Source organism: Peromyscus maniculatus, chromosome 7 (assembly GCF_049852395.1).
Source record: "Peromyscus maniculatus bairdii isolate BWxNUB_F1_BW_parent chromosome 7, HU_Pman_BW_mat_3.1, whole genome shotgun sequence".
Classification (NCBI taxonomy): Eukaryota; Metazoa; Chordata; class Mammalia; order Rodentia; family Cricetidae; genus Peromyscus; species Peromyscus maniculatus.
This window is the reverse complement of record NC_134858.1, coordinates 107,929,905-107,954,709: the sequence shown is the minus strand read 5'-3', so window position 1 is coordinate 107,954,709 and position 24,805 is coordinate 107,929,905. Positions and strand designations below refer to the sequence as shown.

Sequence of the window (24,805 nt, the reverse complement as noted above, 5' to 3'; positions counted from 1 at the left end):
CTTTCGGTTTCTCCAGACAGGATCTTGCTGTGTATCTCAGGTTATTAATATTAGAGGCAGACAGCACCATACACAGCTTCATCCTCTCTTTTTTGTATATTTTGTGGCACTTTTTTATAATAGTAGTTATGTAATTATTTATAGTTTTTGTGACTATTTGTAGTCCATGGAAGCAGGGTTTGAAACTGAATTGTTTTTTACCAACGTATCTCTATGATAGGTGTTCATAAGTGTGTAGAGGCCTGAAGACTATTTTTGGGGAGCTGGTTCCCTCCTTCCACCTTGCTTTGAGGCACGGTCTCTCTTGTTTCTGCTGTGGCACTGTATATTCCATGCTCACTGCCCCACCAGCTTCTTGGGAATTCTGTCCAGGCCACTCATCTCCCTGTAGGAGTGCTAGGATTACAGATACTCCTGTTACACCTCTGGGTTTTACATGGGTATCGAACTTAGGTCATCAGTCTTATACAGCATGTGCTTGCTAAAACATTTGCTATGTCAGCTTGCTGGCCTTTCCAGAGAATTCTTGTAGAATTTAAGAAACGATCATTGTGTATCCAACACATTGGTGTGCGTGCACAGATACACATGCACTTACACGCATACACACACACACACACACACACACACACACACACACACACACACACACACACACACGTTCAGCTCTCTGATCCTGTTCTCCTGCTCTTTCTGGGTGGCTTTTCACTTTACTCAACAGATATGTCTGTCTTCCATGTTCATGGAAGGTCTTTGTGAATGTGACCTTGTGCTCACAGTGGGTCAGCAAAGCATTAACCAAGAGACTGCTGTTCCCACTGATGAGGACATGGAGGAAGTAAAGTGGAGAAAGGAGCCTGAGAATGCTGTTTTGTCAGAGGGGCCAGAGCAGCCTCTCTGAATAGAGATCTACAAGCTGGGAGTAATGCGTTACAGCAGCAGAGGGGGGTATATAGGAGAAGGATTAATAAACTGGGGTGGGGGGGCAGAGGCGGGCACATGTGTGTTATTTGTGGAACCTGCAGGGAGCTGGCATGATAAGAATAGAATAACCAAAAAGAAAAGAGGAAGTACATGAAGTCAGCCAAGGTTCCTCTCTTCCCCACTGGGCCTAATTCTTTGCTGAAAACTATGACTCTTTAAATACCTTATGAGTGGCTAGGCGTAGCTTAGGGTATGTATCCAGCATGCCTCAGGTCCTAGCTTCAATCCCAGCACAAAACAAATGCACACCTTTATGAATAAAGGAATGAAGTGTACCTCCACCTTATTTTGGGTAAATCCTGTCTTCTTGTTTTTGTATTTAGTTTGTTTTTTAGACTAGCTTGTGAGTTTTCACACTGTCAAGGGGTGGTGGGCCATGCAGAAGCAGCAGGCGGCGGCTAGCGTTCAGGAGGATTTAGGACCGCTGCTTGAAATGGCTGTCGGATTATTCTAAGCAGCTCATAGCAATCCTCCTCTGCCCCTGCTGACTCAGGGGCAGGCGAAAGGCGCTTAGGGACGTCTGCTGCTGACTCTGCTAACACTGTCAGCCGTGTGTTCAGTACTCAGGCTTCCCACTCGCCCTCTGGCTCTCCTCCCCCAGCTGCCCGCAGTCTCCTGCAGTAACCAGCCGTCTGGGGTCTGTGCTTTCTCTCTTCCAGGCATCCCACCCTGGGAATTTCCAGACACATCTGTTGGGCAGGGTCATGTCCATCTTTTCTCCAGGAGAGAGAAATAACCAAACCTTCCCGTTCTGTAGAGCCGCACTTTGTGTGTGTGTGTCTGTGAAGCAAGGTTTCAAATACCCTGGCTGGGCTCAAACTGTCTGTGTCACGGATGACCTTGAACTCAGGATCCTGCCACCATCTCTCGAGTGTTGTGATCGTAGGTGTGTGTAGCCACTGGGGTCCTAGAGCACTCTGCATTTGTGTTTTATGTTGACTTGTGGTCACAGGTTCACACACCTCTCTCCCTGCCAACCACATGTTTCTGTTTGGAAGTGACCAGTGTTTTCTTTTTTCTTTTGCCCTGGGTGGTTGTATAAAGTTGAGTCTCATTTTCCCTCTGGTGTAGTTAATCACTTCCTCTTCTAGTGTCCCTTCAATGGAAGAGACCTTTAGACTGCTGCCATTAGAGCAGTGGCGTCAGCGTTGCTTGGAAGCTGTTTGAAGTGTAGAATTCTAGGGCCCATCTCAACCCTCCCGACCTGGATTTAGTGATGCTCAGGTGCCGTGCACAGGCAGCCCTGACACTGTTCCTGCTCCCTTTACTGTAGATGTGTTTGTTTTTCTTCTCCTCTAGAGGGTGAGCTTTGGAAGCATCTGAACCTCCCTTACCTCCTGTTGTTCTTTGAATGTTTCACATGCTCAGAAATGCTTGCTGAATACCCCGCAGGGCTGAGCTGTTATGTTTGTGATGCTCTTTCAGTCAGCTTACCATCCAAGTACCTTCACTCATGCATGTACGTGGCTGGCTGTGTGAGGGGCAACATTCTATGAATGAGTCCACTTTAGAGTGATCAATTCTATGATTGTGGAGATGTAACCAGCAGCCTAGAGGAAACCTCAAGGGTGACACTTACAGAATGGAAGGTTTGTACCTGTTTCATGGGAAAGAATGGTGTGTGATTGGCACATTGCAGGATCAGTAGATCTTAGATAAGATAGGAAGAGGCGTTCTGGACTGAGGGAGAGAGAGGCTGCTCAAAGGCCCAGGCGTGGAAGTAACATCAGGTTGTTTCAGGTAAGTCGGTCTCTGTGGAGCATGGTGGAAGGGAGGTGAGTGCAGACTGGGAACTTGACTTCTCATGATGGGGACTCCAAACTGGTGAGAAATAGCTTCTGATCATGTGATCTTGGTCTAGTCAGATGTAGTGATTCCTGAGGACTCTGCCCTCCTCTCCCTCCCTCTCTTCTTGTTCTGTCCTGTTGGACATGGGTGGTGAGAGGTATTAGGAGGATTCGGAAGGGCTGAGAGTATGCTTGAATGCTTTAACCTGTTCTTTATGTGGGAGTATAACTCTACACGTCATTGTCAATTGGCCCAACGCTTCATCAGTAGTTTGGAATGTTCCTTCTTTCTTTTATTTTTTGTTTTTTGAGACAGAGTTTCTCTATGTAGCTCTGACTATTTTGGAACTCGGTCTGTAGATCAGGCTGGCCTCAAACTCAGAGGTCTACCTCGACTCTGCCTCCAACTGCTGGGATTAAAGGTGTGTGCCACCATGACCCTCCCCCCATTGGTGGATTGTACTTTAAAACACTGCTAAAACCTCAGGCTGAACCTAGTGTGTTTGAAAACACTTGCCATCAGTTTTCCAGCCCTGTGGGTGTCTGAGGGCTGGTGTCCTTTCTGCTTATGGTGAGCTGGACAGTGTTCCTCTGTCAGTGTTCTGGGCTGGTGGGTAGATCACCAGCATTTAAAGAGAAAGGACCTTCCCCTCTTCCTCGACAGTTTCTTACATACTAGCCTGTTGGAAGCCCATCTGAACAAAGTAGCTAGTGTAGCTCTTTTATTCCTCAGGACCGAATAGCCTTGAAGTCAAGCTGCCCACAGCCTGGCCTTTACCATGCCAGCTGAAGTTTCAGATGATGACGGAGAGTGGCATTCTCTAAACTGTACCACCTTTACCTCCCACATCGATGAGACTCCACCAGTCTGGAGTCAGAGGTAGCCAGTTAATAAGATGATTTATTGACAATTCTATTGTCCTATCTCAGATGTAGGACCTTTTTAAGAAGTAAGGATTGGGGCTGGAGAGATGACTCAGAGGTTAAGAGCACTGACTGCTCTTCCTGATGGCTCAGAGGTCCTGAGTTCAATTCCCAGCAACCACATGGTGGCTCACAGCCATCTGTAACGAGATCTGGTGCCCTCTTCTGGCCTGCAGACATACATGCTGTATACATAATAAATAAATCTTTAAAAAAAAAAAGAAGTAAGGATTGATTAAGTACACTTATACATGTGTTCTGGGCTAGCTACAACCTTTCCTGTGTGGGAAGAATATTGAGCCTGGACAGAGGGGTAGTCAGTCATAAGGGATAGTACAACATGTGCTGGAGACCTGTACCAGTGCATCATGAAGGAGAGCACTGACTGTCTAGAACTCATGAGCAGCCTCAGAACATTTGAGCTGAGTCCAAAGCTGCACAATAATTCTCTAGGCAGAACACTGGAAGATAAAGATCCATGCAGAGCAGACAGAGAAATTTCAGGGAATTTCTAGCAGCTTAAAGGAGAGGAATGGAGGTGGAGAGAACTGAGTAAAACAGATTGGTAGGTTGGGTTTGTACCCAAAATGATGGTAATTGACTTGAACAGACACAATTATATATTGAGTGTACTCATCCAGAAACTTCTTTTAGATTGCCACATTGGCTCAGAGGGTGAGAAGCCTGGCCACCCAAGTTCAGTCACTGGGATCCCTTTGGTGAAGATGATCCCTGGGAGCTGGAGTTACAGGTGGTCGTGAGCCACCTAACATGAGTGCTAGGAACCAAACTTTGGTCCTATGGAAGAGCAACAAATGCCCTTAACCATTAAGCCATCTCTCCAGCTGCCCTTTCTTTTGCTTCATTCAGGCCTTACTATGTCGCTCAGGTTGGTCTTTACCTGTTGGCTCCAAGTAATTCTCCTGCCACATCCTCCTGTGTGTCTGGAACTGCAGGTGGTCACCACTACAGTCAGGTCCATATAGTCCTCATCTCTCATTTTAACAGTGTTGTATGAGTCATAGCAAGCATGGCACTTTAAGATTAGCTTTTTTTCTACATGGCATAATGCCTTAGAAACCCACCCAAGCTGATTGTATTGACAGCTTTTCTTTCTTCATATGTACCATAGTTTGTTTAATCATTTGTCTACTTAAGGATGTTTCATTTTTGATTATTACAAATAAAGCTGTGGACCTTACATAGTTGTCCCCCCCCCTCTTCCTTTCCTTTCATAAATATCCAAGAGCACAATAGCTCTGTTATATGGTAACTGTGTAGAGGATATTGCCAACTTATTTCCCAAAGTGGCTGTACTTAAATTAGCACTGACATATATGTGTGATGAGTACTTTGATGTATCATTTTATGTGTCAGTAGACTATAGTATCCAGTTGTTTGGCCAAACACCATTGCTGTGAGAATACTCTTAGTGTAGTTAACATTTTAACCAATAGAGTATATGCAACTGCTTACCTTTCAATAGTGTAGGTGGCCTCATCAGATCCGTTTAAAGTTTTGTTTCTTAGATGTTTTGTTGTTGTTTTAAATTATTTGTATATGTGTATATCTACACATCTGTGAAGTACTCAGAGAGACAGGAAGAGGTCCTCAGATCCCTAGAAGCTGGGATACAGATAGTTGTGAATTCACCTGATATGGGTACTGGGAACCAAACTTAGGTCCTTTGTAAGAGCAGCACATGCTCTTAACCACTGAACTACCTCTCCAACACCCGGGTTGAAGTTTTAAGAGCAAAACATGAGGCTTTCCAAAGAAGCTGTGCTGCCTCAAGATTGCAAGAGGACTGGAGATGTGGCTCAGCTGCAGAGTGCCTACTTAGTGTGTGCAAGTCCATAGGTCAGTCAGAGTGCCTGCTTAGTGTGTGCAAGTCCATGGGTCAGTCAGAGTGCCTGCTTAGTGTGTGCAAGTCCATAGGTCAGTCAGAGTGCCTGCTTAGTGTGTGCAAGTCCATAGGTCAGTCAGAGTGCCTGCTTAGTGTGTGCAAGTCCATAGGTCAGTCAGAGTGCCTACTTAGTGTGTGCAAGTCCATAGGTCAGTCAGAGTGCCTACTTAGTGTGTGCAAGTCCATAGGTCAGTCAGAGTGCCTGCTTAGTGTGTGCAAGTCCATAGGTCAGTCAGAGTGCCTGCTTAGTGTGTGCAAGTCCATAGGTCAGTCAGAGTGCCTACTTAGTGTGTGCAAGTCCATAGGTCAGTCAGAGTGCCTGCTTAGTGTGTGCAAGTCCATAGGTCAGTCAGAGTGCCTACTTAGTGTGTGCAAGTCCATAGGTCAGTCAGAGTGCCTGCTTAGTGTGTGCAAGTCCATAGGTCAGTCAGAGTGCCTGCTTAGTGTGTGCAAGTCCATAGGTCAGTCCCTAGTACACACAAGAAGAAGAAAGTGAGTTTGAGGCTTGGGCTAAATGATAGGAATGCTGCCTAACATGTTCCTGGGCTCAAGCCTCAGCACTGAAGGGACAGGGGCAGGAATTACAAGGTAGAATTGTGCCTGAATGTCGTGCCTGCTTGCCTGCTATACATATTCAGACACAAGAAAAAGAAACACTAATAGGGCTGAGAGATGGCTCAGGGGTCGAATGTGTACTACTCTTGCAGAGCACCCAGTTCAGTTTCCAGCACCATCATGAGGTGACTTACAAACACCTGTAACTCCAGCTCCAGGGAGGGATGATGCTTCTAGCCTTTGTGGGCATCTGTATTTATGTGCATGTGCGCACGCGCGCACACACACACACACACACACACACACACACACACACGCACGCACGCACGCACGCACACGCGCACACACACACACACACAGTTAAAAAAAAAACTGAAGGGGCTGGAGAGATGGCTCAGGAGTTAAGAGCACTCTGGCTGCTCTTCTAGAGGTCCTGAGTTTGATTCCTAGCAACCACATGATGGCTCACAGCCATCTATAATAGGATCTGATGCCCTCTTCTGGCATGCAGGAGGTATACATGCAGAGTACTCATATATAAAATACAAGTAAATAAATTTTTTTTAAAAAGACTGTGATAATATTGAACTAAGTATGGTGACACATGCCTATAATCCTAGCACTTGGGAGACTGAAGCAGGAGGATTACTGTGAGTTGAAGGTAGCCTGGGCTACTTGGTGAGTAGTAGGGCCAGCTAGGGCTATAACAAGACCCTGTCTCAGAAAGCAAAGGCATGGTGGTGAAACCTGTAATCCTAGCACTTGGGAGGCTGAAGCAGGAGATTCAGAGTGGTTGGCCTCAGCAAGTTCAAGACCAGCGGGGGCTACATGGGACTGTTAACAAAAAGGCACATGTCCTAGTGTAAATGCTGTTATCTCAGGCCCAGCTTGCTTGCATCTACAAAGGAGCAAGCATCTTGTGTAGAATCGGTGTTGAATTCTACACTACAGATAATTTCTGCTGATTTAGCTAAGAAAGCCCATGAGCACCAGCAGGAACTCAGGAGTGGTGAGGTTAGGGTATTTGTTTGTTTTTAGCAAAGCATGTATAGATTTAAGGGAAACTGAGGAAAACTGCAGAGTGGAGAGGTCCTAAGGGAGGAATTCCCAGGGCTGGTGCGTGGGCAGGTCTTAAATAAGATTCACCACTTCCTTCTTTCTAGAGGATGTGTTCACTTCCTTCGTTGTATTTGTTCCCTGTGACTCTAGAGCAAACATTTTCTATAAAAGGGCAGATAGTAACTATTTCTGGATTGTAGGCCATTGGTCACTCACAGCTACTACTGAACTGTGCCAGTGTGCAAAGTGCCTGCTTAGTGTGTACAGGACCAGAGGTTCAATTCCCAGAACCACACAGGAAAAGAAAGGAAGGTATGAGCACAATATGGACAATATATGGATGCTGACATTTGATCTTACCATTTTGACACCCAGTGTGTCAGGTTTTTAGTTGCCAGGACCAAACAACAGACAGAAGCAGTTTAAGGGAGACAGGTTTATTCTGTCACAGTCAGACCTGTATGGTGGGGAGAGTGCGGCAGAGCTCACCTCATGGTACACAGGAGGCAGAAACTAGAGGAGGAAGGGGCAGGCCAAGACACCATCCCTAGGAAGATACTTCCTCCAGCTAGTCCCCAGCTTAACTTCCAGATCCTCCCCAGGAACCCCATCCGCCTAAGACTAAGCCTTCAGCACGTGAGCTGTGGGTGATGCTTCATGTCCAGACCATAGCATCTGGAAATGTTAGTCTTCTTTTAGCTTTTACCTCTAGCCATTTAAAAGTGTAAAGACTGTTCTTTGCTCATAGGCCATACTGAAGCAGGAGGCAGGGCAGATTTGACCCTCAAGATGTATTGTTTTAAATGCTTTGCAGATGTTAACTAATTGAATTCTCTCAACAGCCTCCCCCCTCCCCCAGAGGTACTGTTTTCCTTATTTGCAAATGAATAATTAAGGCACTAGATTTGAACCTGGCAGTTTGCATTCAGAGTGTTTGTTCTCCCCACCCCACCCCCACCCCCAGCAGGGCCTTACTATGTAGCTCTTACTGTTAGCCTGGAACTTGGTATGTAGACCAAGCCAGCCTTAAATCTATTGATCCATCCACCTCAAGTGCTGGGATTAAAGGTTGTGCCCTTATGCCTAGCCAAAGTACCTGTTTTTTTTTTTTTGTTGTTTTTGTTTTTGTTTTTTTGTTGTTTGTTTGTTTTTTTGTTTTTTCAAGACAGGGTTTCTCTGTGTAGCTCTAACTGTCCTGGAACTCACTCTGTAGACCAGGCTGGCCTCAAACTCACAGAGATCCACCTGGCTCTGCCTCCCAGTGCTGGGATTAAATGCCTGTGTCATGTGCCAACACTACCCAGGCTCAAAGTACCTGTTCTTATCTACCATGATAGGCTGTTTTTCCTAAAAAAAATCTTATATTTACCCTCTTTCTAGCTTAGTTTTGAAGTTTAATCTGTCCATGCAGCTTCTAATTTATGTGCTTATTCACTCTATGTGTGTGTGTGGTACTGGAGATTGAGCCTAGGACGTCAGCAAGCCCCTGTACCTCTGAGCTATGAGCCTAGTATAGGTGGATTTTTCTGTCCCACCAGCCAGCTCCCAAATAAACAAATGGAGACCTCCTATTAATTATGAAAGCTCGGCTGATAGCTTAGGCTTGTTTCTAACTAGCTCTTATAACTTAAATTAACTCATTTCTATTAATTTATCCTCTGTCCCATGGCTATATTACCTTCACTCTGCACTACCCATGCTGCTTCCTGAGTCCTGGCGTCTTCTTGCAACTCCGCCCTTCTTCTTCCCAGTGTTTTCTCTGCCCTGAAAATCCTGCCTAGCTATTGATCATTTAGTTTTTTTTTTTAATTAAACAAATCACAGTGAAATATCTTCACACAGTGTAAAGGAATATTCCACAACATTTCCTCCTCTTTGTCTAAATAAAAAGGAAAGGCCGGGCAGTGATGGCCCACGCCTTTAATCCCAGCACTTGGGAGGCAGAGCCAGGCGGATTTCTGTGAGTTCGAGGCCAACCTGGTCTACAGAGTGAGATCCAGGACAGGCACCAAAAACTACACAGAGAAACCCTATCTCGGAAAACCAAAAAAAAAAAAAAAAAAAAAAAAAAGGAAAGGTTTTTAACTCTAACATAATAAAACTATAAACAATAAGAACAATTACCAGGTAAGAATTACATTTACAATGTCTAGTCCATTTGTATTTGACATATTTGGAGAAAGTACTCCATTATTTATTCTATCTTGATGGGTTCAAAGCTCTGTTACCTAATTTACCTTCCATCATAACTAAGGAAAACTACAAGTATAACTACCTAGTCTTCAACTCCATCAAAGATCCAAGAAGGATACAATTTTACTTGAGTAAACAGGAAGTGCAGAGCAAGCAACTTCCAAAACTAAGAAACAACAGAGACATCTGGCTGCCTGGACAGTCACCTCAAGGTTTCTCTATAATGTTGGGGTATCCACCTCCGGCCTACAGGCCTAGAATATCTGGCATACTTTTCTGTGAAGCAGGTGTTTTGAAGGACTGTCCTGCCTTGTCTTGGCAAACTTGGCAGTCGCTTTCTTTTGTGTCCTGCTTGTCCATTTTGGACAGCATACTGTCAGCAGTCAAGGCAAGGGCAGTTTCTTGCCCAAATGGCTTGTTTTTGCCATAAAGAAAGTAAACTCCATATGGAGGTTCTTTGATGCCCATCATCCTTTTTAGAAGTAGATTGATGCTGTCAGGAGCAGACATGTCTCATTATCAAGAAAAGTCTTATGCTATTAAAACATTTTAAATGCCATATTCTGTAGGTCTTTGTAGTGTTTGAGGATTACCTATCTATAACATATCTCTGTATGACCTTGAAAACATACCTAACATGACTACAAGTTTGTTTTAGGTGACTAAGTACTAACCTACATTTTTTTATTATTCTAAATAATTTATAATAATAACTTTTTTAATAATAATAACTTTTTTTTTTTTTTTTTTTGGTTTTTCGAGACAGGGTTTCTCTGTGTAGCTTTGCGCCTTTCCTGGCACTCACTTGGTAGCCCAGGCTGGCCTCGAACTCACAGAGATCTGCCTGCCTCTGCCTCCCGAGTGCTGGGATTAAAGGCGTGCGCCACCACCGCCCGGCAATAATAATAACTTTTAAGGACTAGAAATTTACATTGCATTGTTAAATGAGCTGCACAGGCACAATATCTTAAACAAGAGTAGAAACATATGTGCAGTATATTCTAACAAAAATAACCTTAAATTTGTATCAATATAGAAAACTCCATACCAATGGAAAATATTTGAGACTAGTGGTTGTTTAAAAGTAGACTCAACAATCCACCTTTTTATCTCATCATTTCTATTTATATTCCCCCTTTTCCTTTTCAGAACGAGATCCTTGAATCTAATCTCCTTTGCTTGGTATCCTCCCTGACCCTGACCAGTAACAATTTGTAATCAACCCCTCTAAACAATGACAAACATCCATAACCCATCGAATGAACAAAAACCATTCACCCCATCTCTTGGGAATGTGGGCATTGTGTTCTCTAAACTGTTTCCTGTTGTCTGGGGGCACTGGCATCTTTGGGGGACCCTGAGAAAAATTAGAATAATGGTTAAGTCCTGGCTAGAAAAGTCTGTTAGATTGGATCATCTCAACCAGTAGCCTTAAAGCTGTTCTGGATGCAGAATTCTGAGGAAACTGAAATAAAGGCATTCTGAGAGACTGGATCACCTGGACCACCCAATTTCATTGGTATCTGGTCCCCTTGCTCTGAGAACACATAAACTTTCAAAGGTAACATACATATCTGCATTAACACAAGTATGGAATGTGTGGTGTGCACAAGTCAGTTAAAGATGATTTTTTTGTTTTATGTTTGAGCAGGTAAAAGGCATCTGTCAACTTTATAAGTCTGTTTGGACTGTATAATCAAACTGTAATATAAATATCTATCCATACCATATGAAAGGGTGTCATGTAATAATAAATCATGAGGACTCTGTAGCCAACAAAATTTATGTCTCATCTCGTCTCAGAGCTGTTCCCCTATCAAGGGATCAGCTTATATGTCATCTGTCCTGTGGTCTTTTTTGGCTTCTTCCCCCATGTCTGTAGCCAAGATACTCAGCAGGTCTCCCCTGGTCAAATCTGATTTCTGTTAATCTGGAAGGAATCCACAGCCTTTCATTTCCTGTGGAAACAAAAGTATAACCTCTCCCCCAATGCAACATATTGTCCAACTTCCATTTTGAAGTTAAGACATTTTTTAAATATATAGGTTGGTTTAATTTAGCAGTTTCCATAATACAATGTCTCTCAGCAGCTATTGTTTTTTTGTACAATAGCATTTAAAAAATTCAAAGTTAACAAGATACCATATAGGATCCAGACTCCCTGAGTATTTTCCATCCTTAGGTGGCTTTCTTTATAATTACTTTACTCTCTCTTTAAAGACTTTATTATTGTTTTTAAACTATTTTCTTGTCTGATTGTCTATACCTATTTTTTTTCCCTTAAGCCTACACACATTGTTAAACACACTGTAACCTGTTCAGAGGGTTTTTTTTTTTCCTGTCTGAACCTGCTTTACTGCATATCTGTAACCTTTTTGGTCTGTGTGGGCAAAACCTTAAACCTGCCATGTGCCTTAGCTCATGGCGCATTGGCAGCTCAAGCACACAGGCAGCTGCCGGGAGATGTGTCTTTGTACTGCAGCTGGCATGAGAGACTTGAGACTAGGAAGCAGTATTTGGCTGTTTAGAACCTTTATTTAAGCGTTCTCAGGTCTTATGTGGGTGTATGTGGCTGGATGTTGGGCATCATTTGTAGACAGCCACCAGCCAGCTTCCAAATAACTACAGGGAGATTTTTTAATTAATTATGAAAGCTCAGCCAATAACTTAGGCTTGTTTCTAACTAGTTCTTATAACTTACATTAATCCATTTCTATTAATTTATGTCCTGCCACGTGGCTCGTGGCTTGTTACCTCTTTTCCTGCATGTCCTGCTTACTCTGCATCTCAAGCAATCTCCACCTTCCTTCTTTCCCGCGTCCTCTGTGCCCTCAAAATTCTGCCCAGATATTGTCTGTTTGTCTTTTTATTGAGCCAATCACAGTGAAATATCTTCACATAGTGTTAGGAAATATTCTACAACAGCCTAGAACCTCAGTGAACCCTTGTACCTCTAAGCTATCAGCCTAGGACCTCAATGAGCTCTTGTACGTCTGAGCTATGAGCCTAGGACCTCAGTGTGCCCCTGTGTCTCTGAGCTATGAGCCTAGGACCTCAATGAGCCCCCTGTACCTCTAAGCTATATGGTCAGCCCTCTGTTTACTTTTCATTTTGAGATAAAGTCTCAGAAAGTTGCCTGGCTGTCCTTGAACTCACTCTGTAGCCCAAACCAGATTTGGTCTTGCCATCATCTTGCTTCAAACCCCCAAGTACTGAGATTACAGGCCTCTGCCACTTGACTAAGCTTCATTATGTTGTTTTATTTTAATTTGAGCCTTGCTCTACCTGTGTTACCAGAATGATTTCAAACTCTTGGGTTCAAGTTATCCTTATAGCCTTCCAAGTAGCTGAGACTACAGGTGCCTGCCGCCATACCTAGCTCTTGACTTTTGACTTTTGTTTTTCCCTTGGCTTTCATTGTATAAGCCATGCTGGTCTTGAACTTGTGGCAATACTCTTCTCTCAGCCTCCAAGCACTAGAATTACAAGTGTGCACCACAAGCCGGGCAGTGGTGGCGCACGATCTCTGTGAGTTCGAGGCCAACCAAGTGAGTTCCAGGAAAGGCGCAAAGCTACACAGAGAAACCCTGTCTCGGAAAAAAAAAAAAAAAAAAAAAAAAAAAAAGTGTGTACCACAAAAACCCAGCTTTATGTATAGGTCTTTGCAGTTACTCCATCCCCAGATTTTGAAATGATCTCATATAGCTTAAGCTGGCCTCAGACTTGCTATATGTCTGAGGTCAGCCTTGAACTCTTGATCCTCCTACCTTAACCTCCTAAGCCAAGGTTGAATTCTAGGCATGTGCCATCATGCCCTGGTGAGGTTGCATCTTCATATTATAGATTCATTCTTATATACCAACTTTGAAACCTAAATGACATGCACACGCACACACACACAGGCACACAGGCACACATGAACACATATGCAATGATTAAGGAAGACACTCTACATTGACCTGTGGCCTCCATACACGTGCCCACATTAACAAACTCATACCAAGCATTAGAAAAGGGGAGGAAACTGTAGCAGGAATCTTCAAGAGTCTTATTAATAAAATCAAACCTGGAGCCAGGTATTGGGGTGAACGCTGGAAGATCAGAGAGACAGAACAAGCCACGGCTAACCTCACCTGGCCACCTTCTCAGCTGGTCTTGTTTCCTCAGACTGGAAGCCTCTGTGTCCTCATATCCGAATGGCTCTCAGCTGAACTGTGCTGCTAGAAGCCTGAAAGCTTAACCAGTCAAATGCTTAACCAGCCAAATGCTTCTTGTTCCTGGTCTTCACGCCTTATATATCTTTCCTTTCTACCATCACTTAATTAAAGGCTCGCTTTCTGGGATTAAAGGCGTGTGTCACCATGCCTGGCTGTTTCCAATGTGGCCTTGAACTCACAGAGATCCAGAGAGATTTCTACCTCTGAAATGCTAGGATTAAAGGTGTGAGTGCCACCATTTTCTAGCCTTTGTATCTAGTGGCTGTTCTGTCTCCGACCCCAGATAAGTTTATTAGAGTGCACAATATTTTTGGGGAACACAATGCCACCACAGGAAACTGTCAAGGGAAGTGGCATGAGAGGTTGGCAAGATGACTGACAAGTAGAGGTGCTTACCACACAAGCCTGACTGCCTGAGTGTGACCTTCCCAACCCAAGGTGGGCAGAGGGAACTGATCCTGAACGTTGTCTTCTCACCTCCACATGGTTACTGCGGCCTGTGCATACCAGAGTGCTCCAACAGAGCAAACAAACAAGGAAGTGGTGTGAGGGGCTGGGGAGATGACTCAGTGTGCTGTGGGCTGTGCCATCATGAGGACCCAAGTGCAGATCTCCAGCACCTACATATAAGCCTGGGGTTGACAGTGCACATCTGTAAACCCAGTGCCAGGGTGCAGAGGCAACAAGACCCTGGGGGCTCCAGCTAACCAGCCAGGCAGAATCAGCAAATTTCAGATTCAGTGAGAGTGTCAGTCTCAAAAAATCAGGTGGAGAAATGTAGAAAGACATCCAACCAATGTCAACCTCTGGTTTCCACATGTGCGTACATGGTCAAGCACACCTGGACACAAACATATACATTACATACATAACCACACATAAAAAGAAAAAATAAAAGTAGTGGTATGAAAATACTTTTCCAGATTTTAAAATAGTGTTTCTAGATTGATAAGGCATGAAAGAATGTAAGAGAAACCAGCACCAAGGTACAGCACTTGAAACTTCAGAACTCCAAAAATAAGAGAAAGTCTAAAACTTAGAGATAATAGCTGCTCACTTAGGGTTAGTGTTCAGAAAGCCACAAGAATGCTCCAAAGCAATAAACTAGATGCCTGCTTGCAAAACTATCTGATAGTAGGGACTGGAGAGATGGCATAGAAGTCAAGAACACTTGCTGCTCTTCTAGAGGACCCAATCTCAGTTCCCAACACCACCTACATTGGGCAGCTCACAACTGTTGGACCCCAAAATTTAGGGTCTCAAATGGGCGCCCCAAGAACCCAGACTCCAGTCCAGTTGATGCAATAGCAGGAGGATTTATTAAGCTTCTATATAGAAGGGCAAACTCTGCTCCTAAGAGCAAGAGCCGCATCTTACTGCAGCCACATGGGGGTTTTTAAAGGAAAAACCCACAAAAGCCATAAGATTACAATTCCCATACAATTTTGTTTCACAAGATCATGGTCTGATCACAGAGTGATCACAGAGGGGGTACAGTTACGTCAACAGGTACATTTTTCCTGAAACCTCAAGGGGGGTATCAGGGCAGGAGTGGAGTTTACACAAAGGTCACTGTGGTCCTTCCTAGAACATTTGCAACTATCCCAGTCACAGTTGAGCACATCTCTTAACAGAAATCTTTTTACATTGTTATATGGTTGCAGGGGAGATTGAACAATGGCTAAGTCAGGTTGCTCTTGGAACTAGATTTTTAGTTTCTCATTTCCTGGTGCTTGAAGTTTCTCTTTTCCTGAGGCTTGGGGGTGTAAGCCTGAAGGGCTAGGGTCTTTCAACAACCACCAGGGGGTCTCCTCCAATCAAATTTGGTCTCTTAATTTTGAAGGAATCCAGAGCATTTCATTGGAAACAAAAGCATAACTTCTCCCCCAATGCAATACGTTTTCTGAATTCCATCTTAAAGTTAAGACATCCCTCAAGTATCTAGGCTGGTTTAATTCAGCAGTACTTTTCAATCCCATGTCTCTTGGCAGCTGTCATTCGCTCATTAGCATTCAAAAAATTCAAAGTCTACAAAGCACCATACAGGAGCCAGACTCCCTGTATATTTTCCATCCTAACATGGCTTATTCTTTTTATATTACTTTACTCTCTTTCCTCCTCCTCCTCCTCCTCCTCCTCCTCCTCCTCCTCCTCCTCCTCCTCCTCCTCCTTCTTTTTGAGACAGGGTTTCTCTGTGTAGTTTTGGAGCCTGTCCTGGATCTTGCTCTTTAGACTAGGCTAGCCTTGAACTCACAGAGATCCACCTGGCTCTGCCTCCCGAGTGCTGGCATTAAAGGCATGCACCACCACCACCTGGCACCTTACTCTTTCTTTAAAGACTTTAATTATTTCTTTTTTTTTAAATTCACTTATTTTTATTTAATGTGCATTGGTGTTTTGCCATGGGTGTCAGGTCCCCTGAAACTGGAGTTACAGACAGTTGTGAGCTGCCATGTGGGTGCTGGGAATTGAACTCAGGACCTCTGGAAGAGCAGCCCGTGCTCTTAACCATTATGCCATCTCTCCAGCACCCGACTTCAATTATTTCTAAACTATTTATTTTTTCCTATGACTGTCCATACCCATTTTCTTTTCTTTCTTAAGCACCCTGTGCACACTGTAACCTGTTTAAAGGTTTGTTTTGGTCTGGATCTGTTTACTGTGCACCTGTAGTGCTCTCTGACCATGTGAGTGAAACCTTAAATTGCTAAGACACAGCTAGGTTCTCCACCTTGTGGCTCTGGCAGTTGGCTCCACCCGTTCTTTGGGTCTATGAGAGACTTAAGCCCATGTGCCTGGCCAAGAGCCGCATTTAACCAAGAGCTGCGTTGAACTGCCTCAGCTCTAGGAAGTTGGTGCCTGCACCAGAGCAGCAGGTATTTCTACTTAGTGTGCCAGCTGCTCAGGAACTCTGCTGCACAGCAGCACCTCTCTTTTTTTGTTTTTAGAGACAGGGTTTCTCTGTATAACAGCGTTGGTTATCTTGAAACTCACTCTGTAGACCAGGTTGGCCTCAGACTCACAGAGATCCGCCTGCTCCTGCCTCCCACTTGTTGAGATTAAAGGTGTATACCACCACTGCCCAGTGACAGCAGTGCCTCTTAAAGGAGCCATATCCATTTTTGGGGGGTTTTGTTTGTTTGTTTTGTTTTTCAAGACAGGGTTTCTCTGTGTAGCTTTGTGCCTTTCCTGGAACTCACTCCGTAGCCCAGGCTGACTCACAGAGATCCACCTGGCTCTGCCTCCTGAGTGCTGGGATTAAAGGCATGTGCCACCACAGCCTGGCAGTTGTTTTTTTGTTTTTGTTTTTGTTTTTTTTTCCAGCTTTCTCAGGCCCTATGTGGAAATTCAGGCCCCATGTTGGATGCAATATGTAACTGGCATTTTCTTTGGGCTGCCAACCAGCTCCCAGATAAAGACACTGAGATTTATTATTATTTATGACTGCTCAACCTTAGCTTAGGCTTGTCCCACTAGCTCTTTAATTTAATTTAACCCGTTTCCATTTATCTATGTTTTCCCTTGGGGCTTTTTACCTTTCTTTCATTCTGTATGTCCTGCTTTGCTGCTTCCTTCATGTCTAGCTGTATAGCTGGCCCCTGGCATCTCCTTGACATCTTCGTCTCTCCCTCTGTCTCCCTCTGAAGAGCCTGGATTCCTCCTCTTCCTTGTTCTCCCTGCCTGGAAGTTGTGCCTACACCTCCTCCCTTGCTATTGGCTGTTCAGCTTTTTATTAGACCAATCAAGTGCCTTAGGCAGGCAAGGTAAACATGCAACACATCTTTACATAGTTAAACTAATATTCCACACCATAAATACAATACATCTTTAAAAAATTTTTTTTATTTTATGGTATTGGTGTTTTGCCTACATGTATGCCTGTGTGAGGGTGCTGGATCCCCTGGAACCAGAGCTACAGACAGTTGTAAGCTGCCATGTTGGTTCTGGCAATTGAACCAAGTCATCTGGAAGAGCAGCCAGTGCTCTTAACCTCTGAGCCATCTCTCCAGCCCCTTTAAAGATTTTAAAATGTATGTGTGTATGTGTGTGGTGTGTGTGTAAGGATACAGGTGTCCATGGAGGCCAGAGAGGACATTGAGTCCTCCTGACACTTGAGTTACAGACAGTTATGAGCCATCTGATGTGGGTGCTGGGAACCAGACTCTGTTCTTATGCAAGAGCAGTAAGCATTCTTAACCACTAAGCCATCTCTCCAGCCCCTGCAACACATCTTTACATAGTTAAACTAATATTCCACAACACCTCATTAAAATGTGGTATTTCCATTCTTCCACCATAACTGAGTATATTGTTTTTAAATACTCACAGGACTCTATGATAAGCCTTGTCTGTCATGCCTGGGACGTCTTCATTGTCACTGCAGTAAGCAGGGGAGTAAGCTGTGGAAAGGAAGATGGGCTTTTGTATTTATGTTCTCATATTTGTCCTTGTATTTTCTTTGGCCCACAGATCGGGGACCACAAATTCAGTGCTCACCGGATCGTCTTAGCAGCCTCCATCCCGTACTTCCATGCTATGTTTACTAATGACATGATGGAGTGCAAGCAGGATGAGATTGTAATGCAAGGAATGGATCCCAGGTACTAAACTCCCTACCATTGTGTTCCCTGGGGCCAGTTTCAACCTGAGCCTTGGACCACATGAAGGCCTGCAGTGGAGCACAGTATGTAATAGGACAACTCCATACACACTATGATAATTAGAAGATGGATGAGCTCCTCAGTCAGTGACCAAGGGAGGGTTAAAATGAAAGGAGGTTTGCTTGCTTGCCCAGGCCAAAGGTGAGCGTGTGTTTAGAGTGTTGGGACACAGAAAGATCAGGCAGGGTAGAAGGTCCAGAGATCAGAGAGATGGAGAGGCCAGCGCTCCATGGCTGGAATTTGGATTTCATTCTCCATGAGAACGGGAAGTCAAAAAATACAAAGTTAGAAATTTCTTTCTAAAATTTACCCCTAAACATCAATAATTTTTAAAAATTGTAATGGCAATAAGAAGATAATAGTTATGGTGCCTGCTAACAAAGGCAAGAAATTGGAACATGCTTTAGTGTTGAGTTATCATATAGCAATCACCCAAACAGTAAATATGAAGCCAGTGTAGCAGAATGAGAAAGGGCTTAATAAATCATTTTATTGCTAGGCAGTGGTGGCGCACACCTTTAATCCCAGCACTTGGGAGGCAGAGCCAGGCGGATCTCTGAGTTCAAGGTCAGCCTCGTCTACAGAGCGAGATCCAGGACAGGCTCCAAAGCTACACAGAGAAACCCTGTCTCAGAAAAACAAAAAACAAAACAAAAAAATTTATAATTTGTCCAATTTTATGTAAATGGACAATTATTTAGGTATTGTTTTGTTTTGGGACAGGTATCACTACGTAAAGCAGACAGGCCTGCCTCTGACTCCTAAGTGCTAGGATTAAAGTTGTATACCACCACACCTGGCTAGGATGAATCTTTGAAATAGTTATTCCATTTAATATATTCTCAAAATGGATTTTGTTTGTTTGTTTTGCAATGTAGTCTCACTATAGATTAGGCTGGACTTTGAACTTGAGACCCTCCTGCCTCAAACTCACAAGTGCTAGAATTACAGGCATGTGCTGCCACACTCACCTCAGCCCAATGGATTTTTTAAAAGATGTGTTTATTTGTGTATGTGTGTGACTATTTAAGTATAGGCACATGTATGTGAATGTGGGTGAGTGTACCTATGATAGGCATCCATGAATGCCAGAAGAGGGTATCAGATTCCTACAAGCCAGAATTGCAGGCCTCTGTGGGACACTGACTTGCTATATGGGTGCTGGGTTCCAAACTCAGGTCCTCTCTACCAGAGTTATCTCTCCAGCTTCTAAATGAATGTTTGAACAGGGCTCATCTGTTCTTCAGGTAGTGTCTTAGTCACTATGACCATGGCAAGGCATATAAAGGAAAACATTTAATTGGGGCTTATTACAGTTTCAGAGGTTCAGTCCATTATCATCATGACGTAGAGCATGGCAGCACACAGGCAGACATGGTGGTAGAGAAGGAGCCAAGAGTTCCATATCTTTATCTACAGGCAGCGGAAAGAGAGACACTGGGCCTGGCTTGGGCTTTTGAAACCTCAAAGCCCATCCCCAGTGACACACTTCCTCCAGCAAGGTCACACCTACTCCAACAAGGCCAAGTCTCCTTATCTCTCTCACGTAGTGCCACTCCCTGATGACCAAGCACTCAAATACATGAGCCTGTGGGCCATTTTAACCACTACAGGTGGTCCTGTCAGTTCAGTTAGCACCAAGTGACCTGTGGCCAAGACTCATCTCCGAAGAGCTTCTCATGCTTTTCCTCTTCCTTCTAGTGCCCTGGAGGCCCTCATCAACTTTGCTTACAATGGCAACCTTGCTATAGACCAGCAGAATGTGCAGTCGTTGCTGATGGGGGCAAGTTTCCTGCAGCTGCAGAGCATCAAAGACGCTTGTTGTACGTTCCTCCGAGAAAGGTGAGCAAAGCGGATGGTGGGATCGTGCTCAGGTCTGGAACCCTCTGCCACGCTGCTGAGTCAGTAGTGTATCTGGAGTTTTCTGAGCAGTGAGTTGGGACTGTCACTCTCTAGAGATGGCAATCTTGGGATCATTACTGTGCAGGGCCGTCTCTTTGGGCGTTTACATAGTCCTGCCTATACTCTTCGTCATGACGTAGACCCATCTGATCAGCTGCTAATTTGGCTAATTTCCTCCTCTTTTTCTTTTTCTTAAATTTAAATTAAACAATTTTTTTTTGAGAATTTTTTGCATGCGTTCTGTATTTACATATATTTGTTTTGTTTTGTTTTGTTTTGTTTTGTTGTTTTCCAGGCAGGGTTTCTTTGTGTAGGCTTGGCTCTTCTGCAACTTGCTCTGTAGACCAGGCTGGCCTCAAACTCAGAGCTATGCCTGCCTCTGCCTCCTGAATGCTGGGATTAAAGTCATGAACTACCACTGCCTGTCTTATTTACATCATTTCCATTCCCACTGCAACTCCTTTTATGCCCCCCACTCCCTTTCAAATCATGACTTTTTTCTTTGTGTGTGGGGGGGGCGGGGGGAGAGCTTAAATATAGTCTGCTGAGTCCATTTAGTGTTGCTCATAATCTAGCTAATTTCTCACCAAACTATTTTATTAATTTACTTGGCCTGCCTTTGAACTGTTTCATAGCCATCTCCATGTTTGCTTAGTGTGGGGCGTTTACCCACCAACCCCACAGCTCCCCAGAGTTTTCTTGAGTGTGAGCAGCAGAAAATATTAGATTAGAAAGATTTATATTGCGGAGAATATTGCGGAGATAAACAGATAGAAAATAAAGGATAGCCTCGAGAGATGCCAAGGGGGTGGAGCAAAAGACCTCCTCCCCCAGCACAACCAAGTGCAGACCATCTCAGACACCTGCACTCAAGCCCGTGGTCCTAATCATCCTCTATGTGGACCTGCTGGGTAAAGTCACGAGGAACCCAAGAACGGGCTCCCACAGCTTAGATACTTAACCTTCCGTAAGTTTCTTGACCTTTTTGCACTGCAGCTCCTTCAGAACTCACCTATGTGTCTGTCCTCTTCTGTCCACTGAGAGCAGTCACCATGTGGTCTTTTAGAATGATGGCCATGGACTATATATTTCTGCCTCTTGGCAAAGGGTTTCATGGGTTCTTCTGTGACCTTTAAGTGATCAGATAAGGCTCTTCCCTCCCCTTAGGGAACAGCGCTGTCATAAACTAAAGGCCATTTAATCACTAGAGATTTGGAGATGAGAATTAGTGCTGGGCCATACCCAGGCCGAGAAAACCCAGAAGAGCACCTCTGCGTATATGTTGTTCTCCCAGCCCAGTGTCCATGCTCAGCCTGATGACCAGCTCTGCCCTCAGGAACGTCATCCTCTCAGAGCTGACCTTCCCTCCCCCATTCCCACTCGACCAGTCCTACTCACTGAGCTGTCTGTGGCCCCTGCAGGCTGACCACATCCTACTTTTGTGGTGCCCATGGGCATTATTCCTCAGCACTGTCATGTGCATACCTACACACAATCATGGTAGAGATGCCTCAAATGTAGAGGTGTGCATCAGCTACATGCAGGGTAAAGGGTCTCACCTTGAGGTCAATGGCTCTGTGTTTGGTGTTGCAGATGAAAACCTTGTCGTTGGTGACAGTGCAGCTCCAGATCCCTGCCTTGATGAGGGATGCACACCAGGATGGACATGCGAGAGATAGACAGAGACAGAGAGAGACAGACAGAGAGACAGAGACAGAGAGACAGAGACAGAGAGACAGAGACAGACACAGAGACAGACAGAGACAGAGAGACAGAGAGCGCGCTCACTTGATTGATCTCTTTGTTCTCATAGAATTTGGCTTTCAGATGGAGTCAGTGCTTCCAGTTGCCATTCTGACACTTTCATCAAAGGAGGACAGCTCCACCTAGGGGCTCTTGAGGTCATCACCCATTCACACTATAATAAGGTGCTTAAGACCACTGAGCAGCTTAGCTGGACATGGTGGTGCACACCTTTAATCCCAGCACTCAAGAGGCAGAGGCAGGCGGATCTATACAAGGCCAGCCTGGTCTACACAGTGAGACCCTATCTCAGACAAACAACAGCAACAATGATAAACAATTATTTCCTTTTCTTCTTGAGATAGGTCTTATCATGTGACCCAGGTTGGCCATAAACTCACGGCAGTCCTCCTGCCTCCACCTCCCAAGTGCTGGGATCATAGGTGTGTGTTCCACCTCACCTGGACAGAAGCAGTTTCTTTGTCTAGACTAGTGCAGTTTTCACCTGTCTTAGTGACATCTGAGGAACAAGTAACGAAGCCTGATGTTTTGAGTCTGCCTTGAGTGTTTCTTCATTCGTTTCTGCAGGACCCGTTCTGAGAGCCAGGCCCCTGCTTCGTTACTGCCTTCCTCCTCCGCCATGAGCCCCAGAGGCGTGGCCTACTCTCTGTTTTCTCTCCAGTAATTGCTGTTTCTGTTCTTCAGCCTGACTGTAGAATGTGTGAGGTTGTCAGCGCCCTTCTTCCGTGTACATTTGAGGACAAACGTGGGCTTCGTTGTTTGAAGGTTTGGTTGCCAGGGCCTTAAGGAAAACCATTTTGGGCATGACTGCACAGAGAATCTGTAATGGCAGCATAGTTCTGAGCTTACCTGGTCTACTGGCTCTACCTGTTGCCTCCCCAGCACAGAGATTGCAGTTGACTTTTTTTTTTTCCTGGTCTTGTTTTGTGTGTGTGTGTGTGTGTGTGTGTGTGTGTGTGTGTGTGTGTGTGTTTTGTGGAAACAGGATTTCTTTGTGTAGCCCTGGTCATCCTTGACCAGGCTGGCTTCGAACCCAGAGATTTGCCTGCCTCTGCCTCCAAAGTGCTAGGGTTAAAGACCTGCGCCACCACTGCCTGGTGGGCCTCCTGGTTTTTAGACGACCGCTGGAGTGAGTTTCTGCAACCCTTCTCTCAGAAGTAGATGGTTTGGGTGGATTTTTTCCCCCTTGAGGTACTAGGGAGTCAAACCCAAGGCCTTGTACATGGTAAGTGCTCTTCCACTGTGTTGATTTTATCTAAGTTGTTCTATTTACCGATAATGAGCCCGGAGTTAGATGTTGGGGTGAAAAACTGCTAGCTCAAAGAGACCAAGAAGCAACAAGCTGACCTTCCGTTTTGGCCAGAGACCTAGCAAGAAAGCATCTCTCCACCCATCCCGAACCAAAAGGGCCTGAGAATCTAAAGTCCCGCCCTACTTCTTTCTGTGCGCATCTCTCTCTCTCTCTGGAGCTGAGGACCAAACCCAGGGTCTTGGCTTGCTAGGCAAGCGCTCTACCACTGAGCTAAATCCCCAACCCCCTCTGTACATCTCTCTATCCATCTTCCTGGGTCCTCCATATACTCTATGGCTAATTCTTGTCAACTAGTCACTAGCTCCACCTCCTGATCAAATGTTAATTTTATTAACATAATCTTGGAGTCTCACAGTGTGATCAGATATCCCTAATACCATTGAGCTTCATCACCAGTCTTCAGCTAAACTGAAGATGAAATGCATCAGTGAAACAACTCAGTGACTGTCCTTCATATCCCTGGTGTCTGTCTTCAGTAGCGTGTTATACCAATACAGTTTCTTTTCTTTTCTTTTTTTTTATTTTTTTATTTTTTATTTTTTATTTTTATTTTTATTTTTTGGTTTTTCGAGACAGGGTTTCTCTGTGTAGCTTTGCGCCTTTCCTGGAACTCACTTTGTAGACCAGGCTGGCCTCGAACTTACAGAGATCCGCCTGGCTCTGCCTCCCGAGTGCTGGGATTAAAGGCGCGCGCCACCACTGCCAGCCAATACAGTTTCTTTAGGACAAAATTGAGCTGTCAGTGAAGAAGATTGCTATGGGTGGGGCGTCTCTGTTTCCCTTTGGCTTTATTTCCCTCCCTGTCTTCATCCTTCTGAATGAACCCATTTGCTATGTGGCCACTGTCTCTTCCATTTCCATCTGCAGGTGACTTCCGTTTCCTCACAGGTTACTCTGTAATGCAGGTGTAGAAGTACAGTTCACTTAGGAAGGCATGATTGGTGCTCCGTATTAAATCAGACTGATCAAAGATACAGGAATCCTAGCCTGAGGAAAGCATGGAAAGGAATGCCATTAGGTGCATGGCTCATTCTGTCCCTCTCTGTAGGCTCTACTCAGCTCCAGGGAGTGGGGTTGGGATTTGGGCATGAATGCAGCACCTGCTGCAGGAGCCCAGGTTTATCCTCGTCACCTTACATTGGTAAAGTGCTTTAACATCTCACTTAACCACCGAAGTGCTCTAGAAAAAGCACTGAGATGTGCTGTATCCTGAGCCCCATGCTCACTGCCCCCCTGTCCTGTCTGCTGCTTCACGTAGTGGTTTTGTTTCCCTGGCCTTGGAAAATGCACTGAGGTGCCAGATGTGGTCACTCCTGCCTGTCATCAGAGCACTCAGAAGGTTGAAGCAAGGGGATGGCCTCAAGTTCGAGGCCACTTCTTGGACTACATAGTGAATTCCAAGACAGCCAAGACTCTAGAGGAAAAGTAAAGTTTGGAAAATTTGGTCTCCCAGTGTCTGCTGCTGTCGCTAAGACTTCAGACCCACGCTGAGTTTGTTCAAAAGTAAGAAAAAACAAATATAATAGAAACTAAAACAGCGG

General features: G+C 44.6%; 1 protein-coding gene across 3 annotated transcripts in view; it reads left to right on the top strand.

Moving 5' to 3' along the window:
- Window positions 1–24,805, top strand: part of Klhl18 (kelch like family member 18) — a 73,457-nt gene that overhangs the window by 10,922 nt on the left and 37,730 nt on the right. For all 3 annotated transcript variants that reach the window (XM_042281752.2, XM_006985857.4, XM_016004429.3), the window contains exons 2-3: window positions 18,096–18,226; window positions 19,988–20,128. In XM_042281752.2, the coding sequence (XP_042137686.1) occupies window positions 18,096–18,226; window positions 19,988–20,128 (272 nt within the window). The remainder of the gene's footprint in view (window positions 1–18,095; window positions 18,227–19,987; window positions 20,129–24,805) is intronic.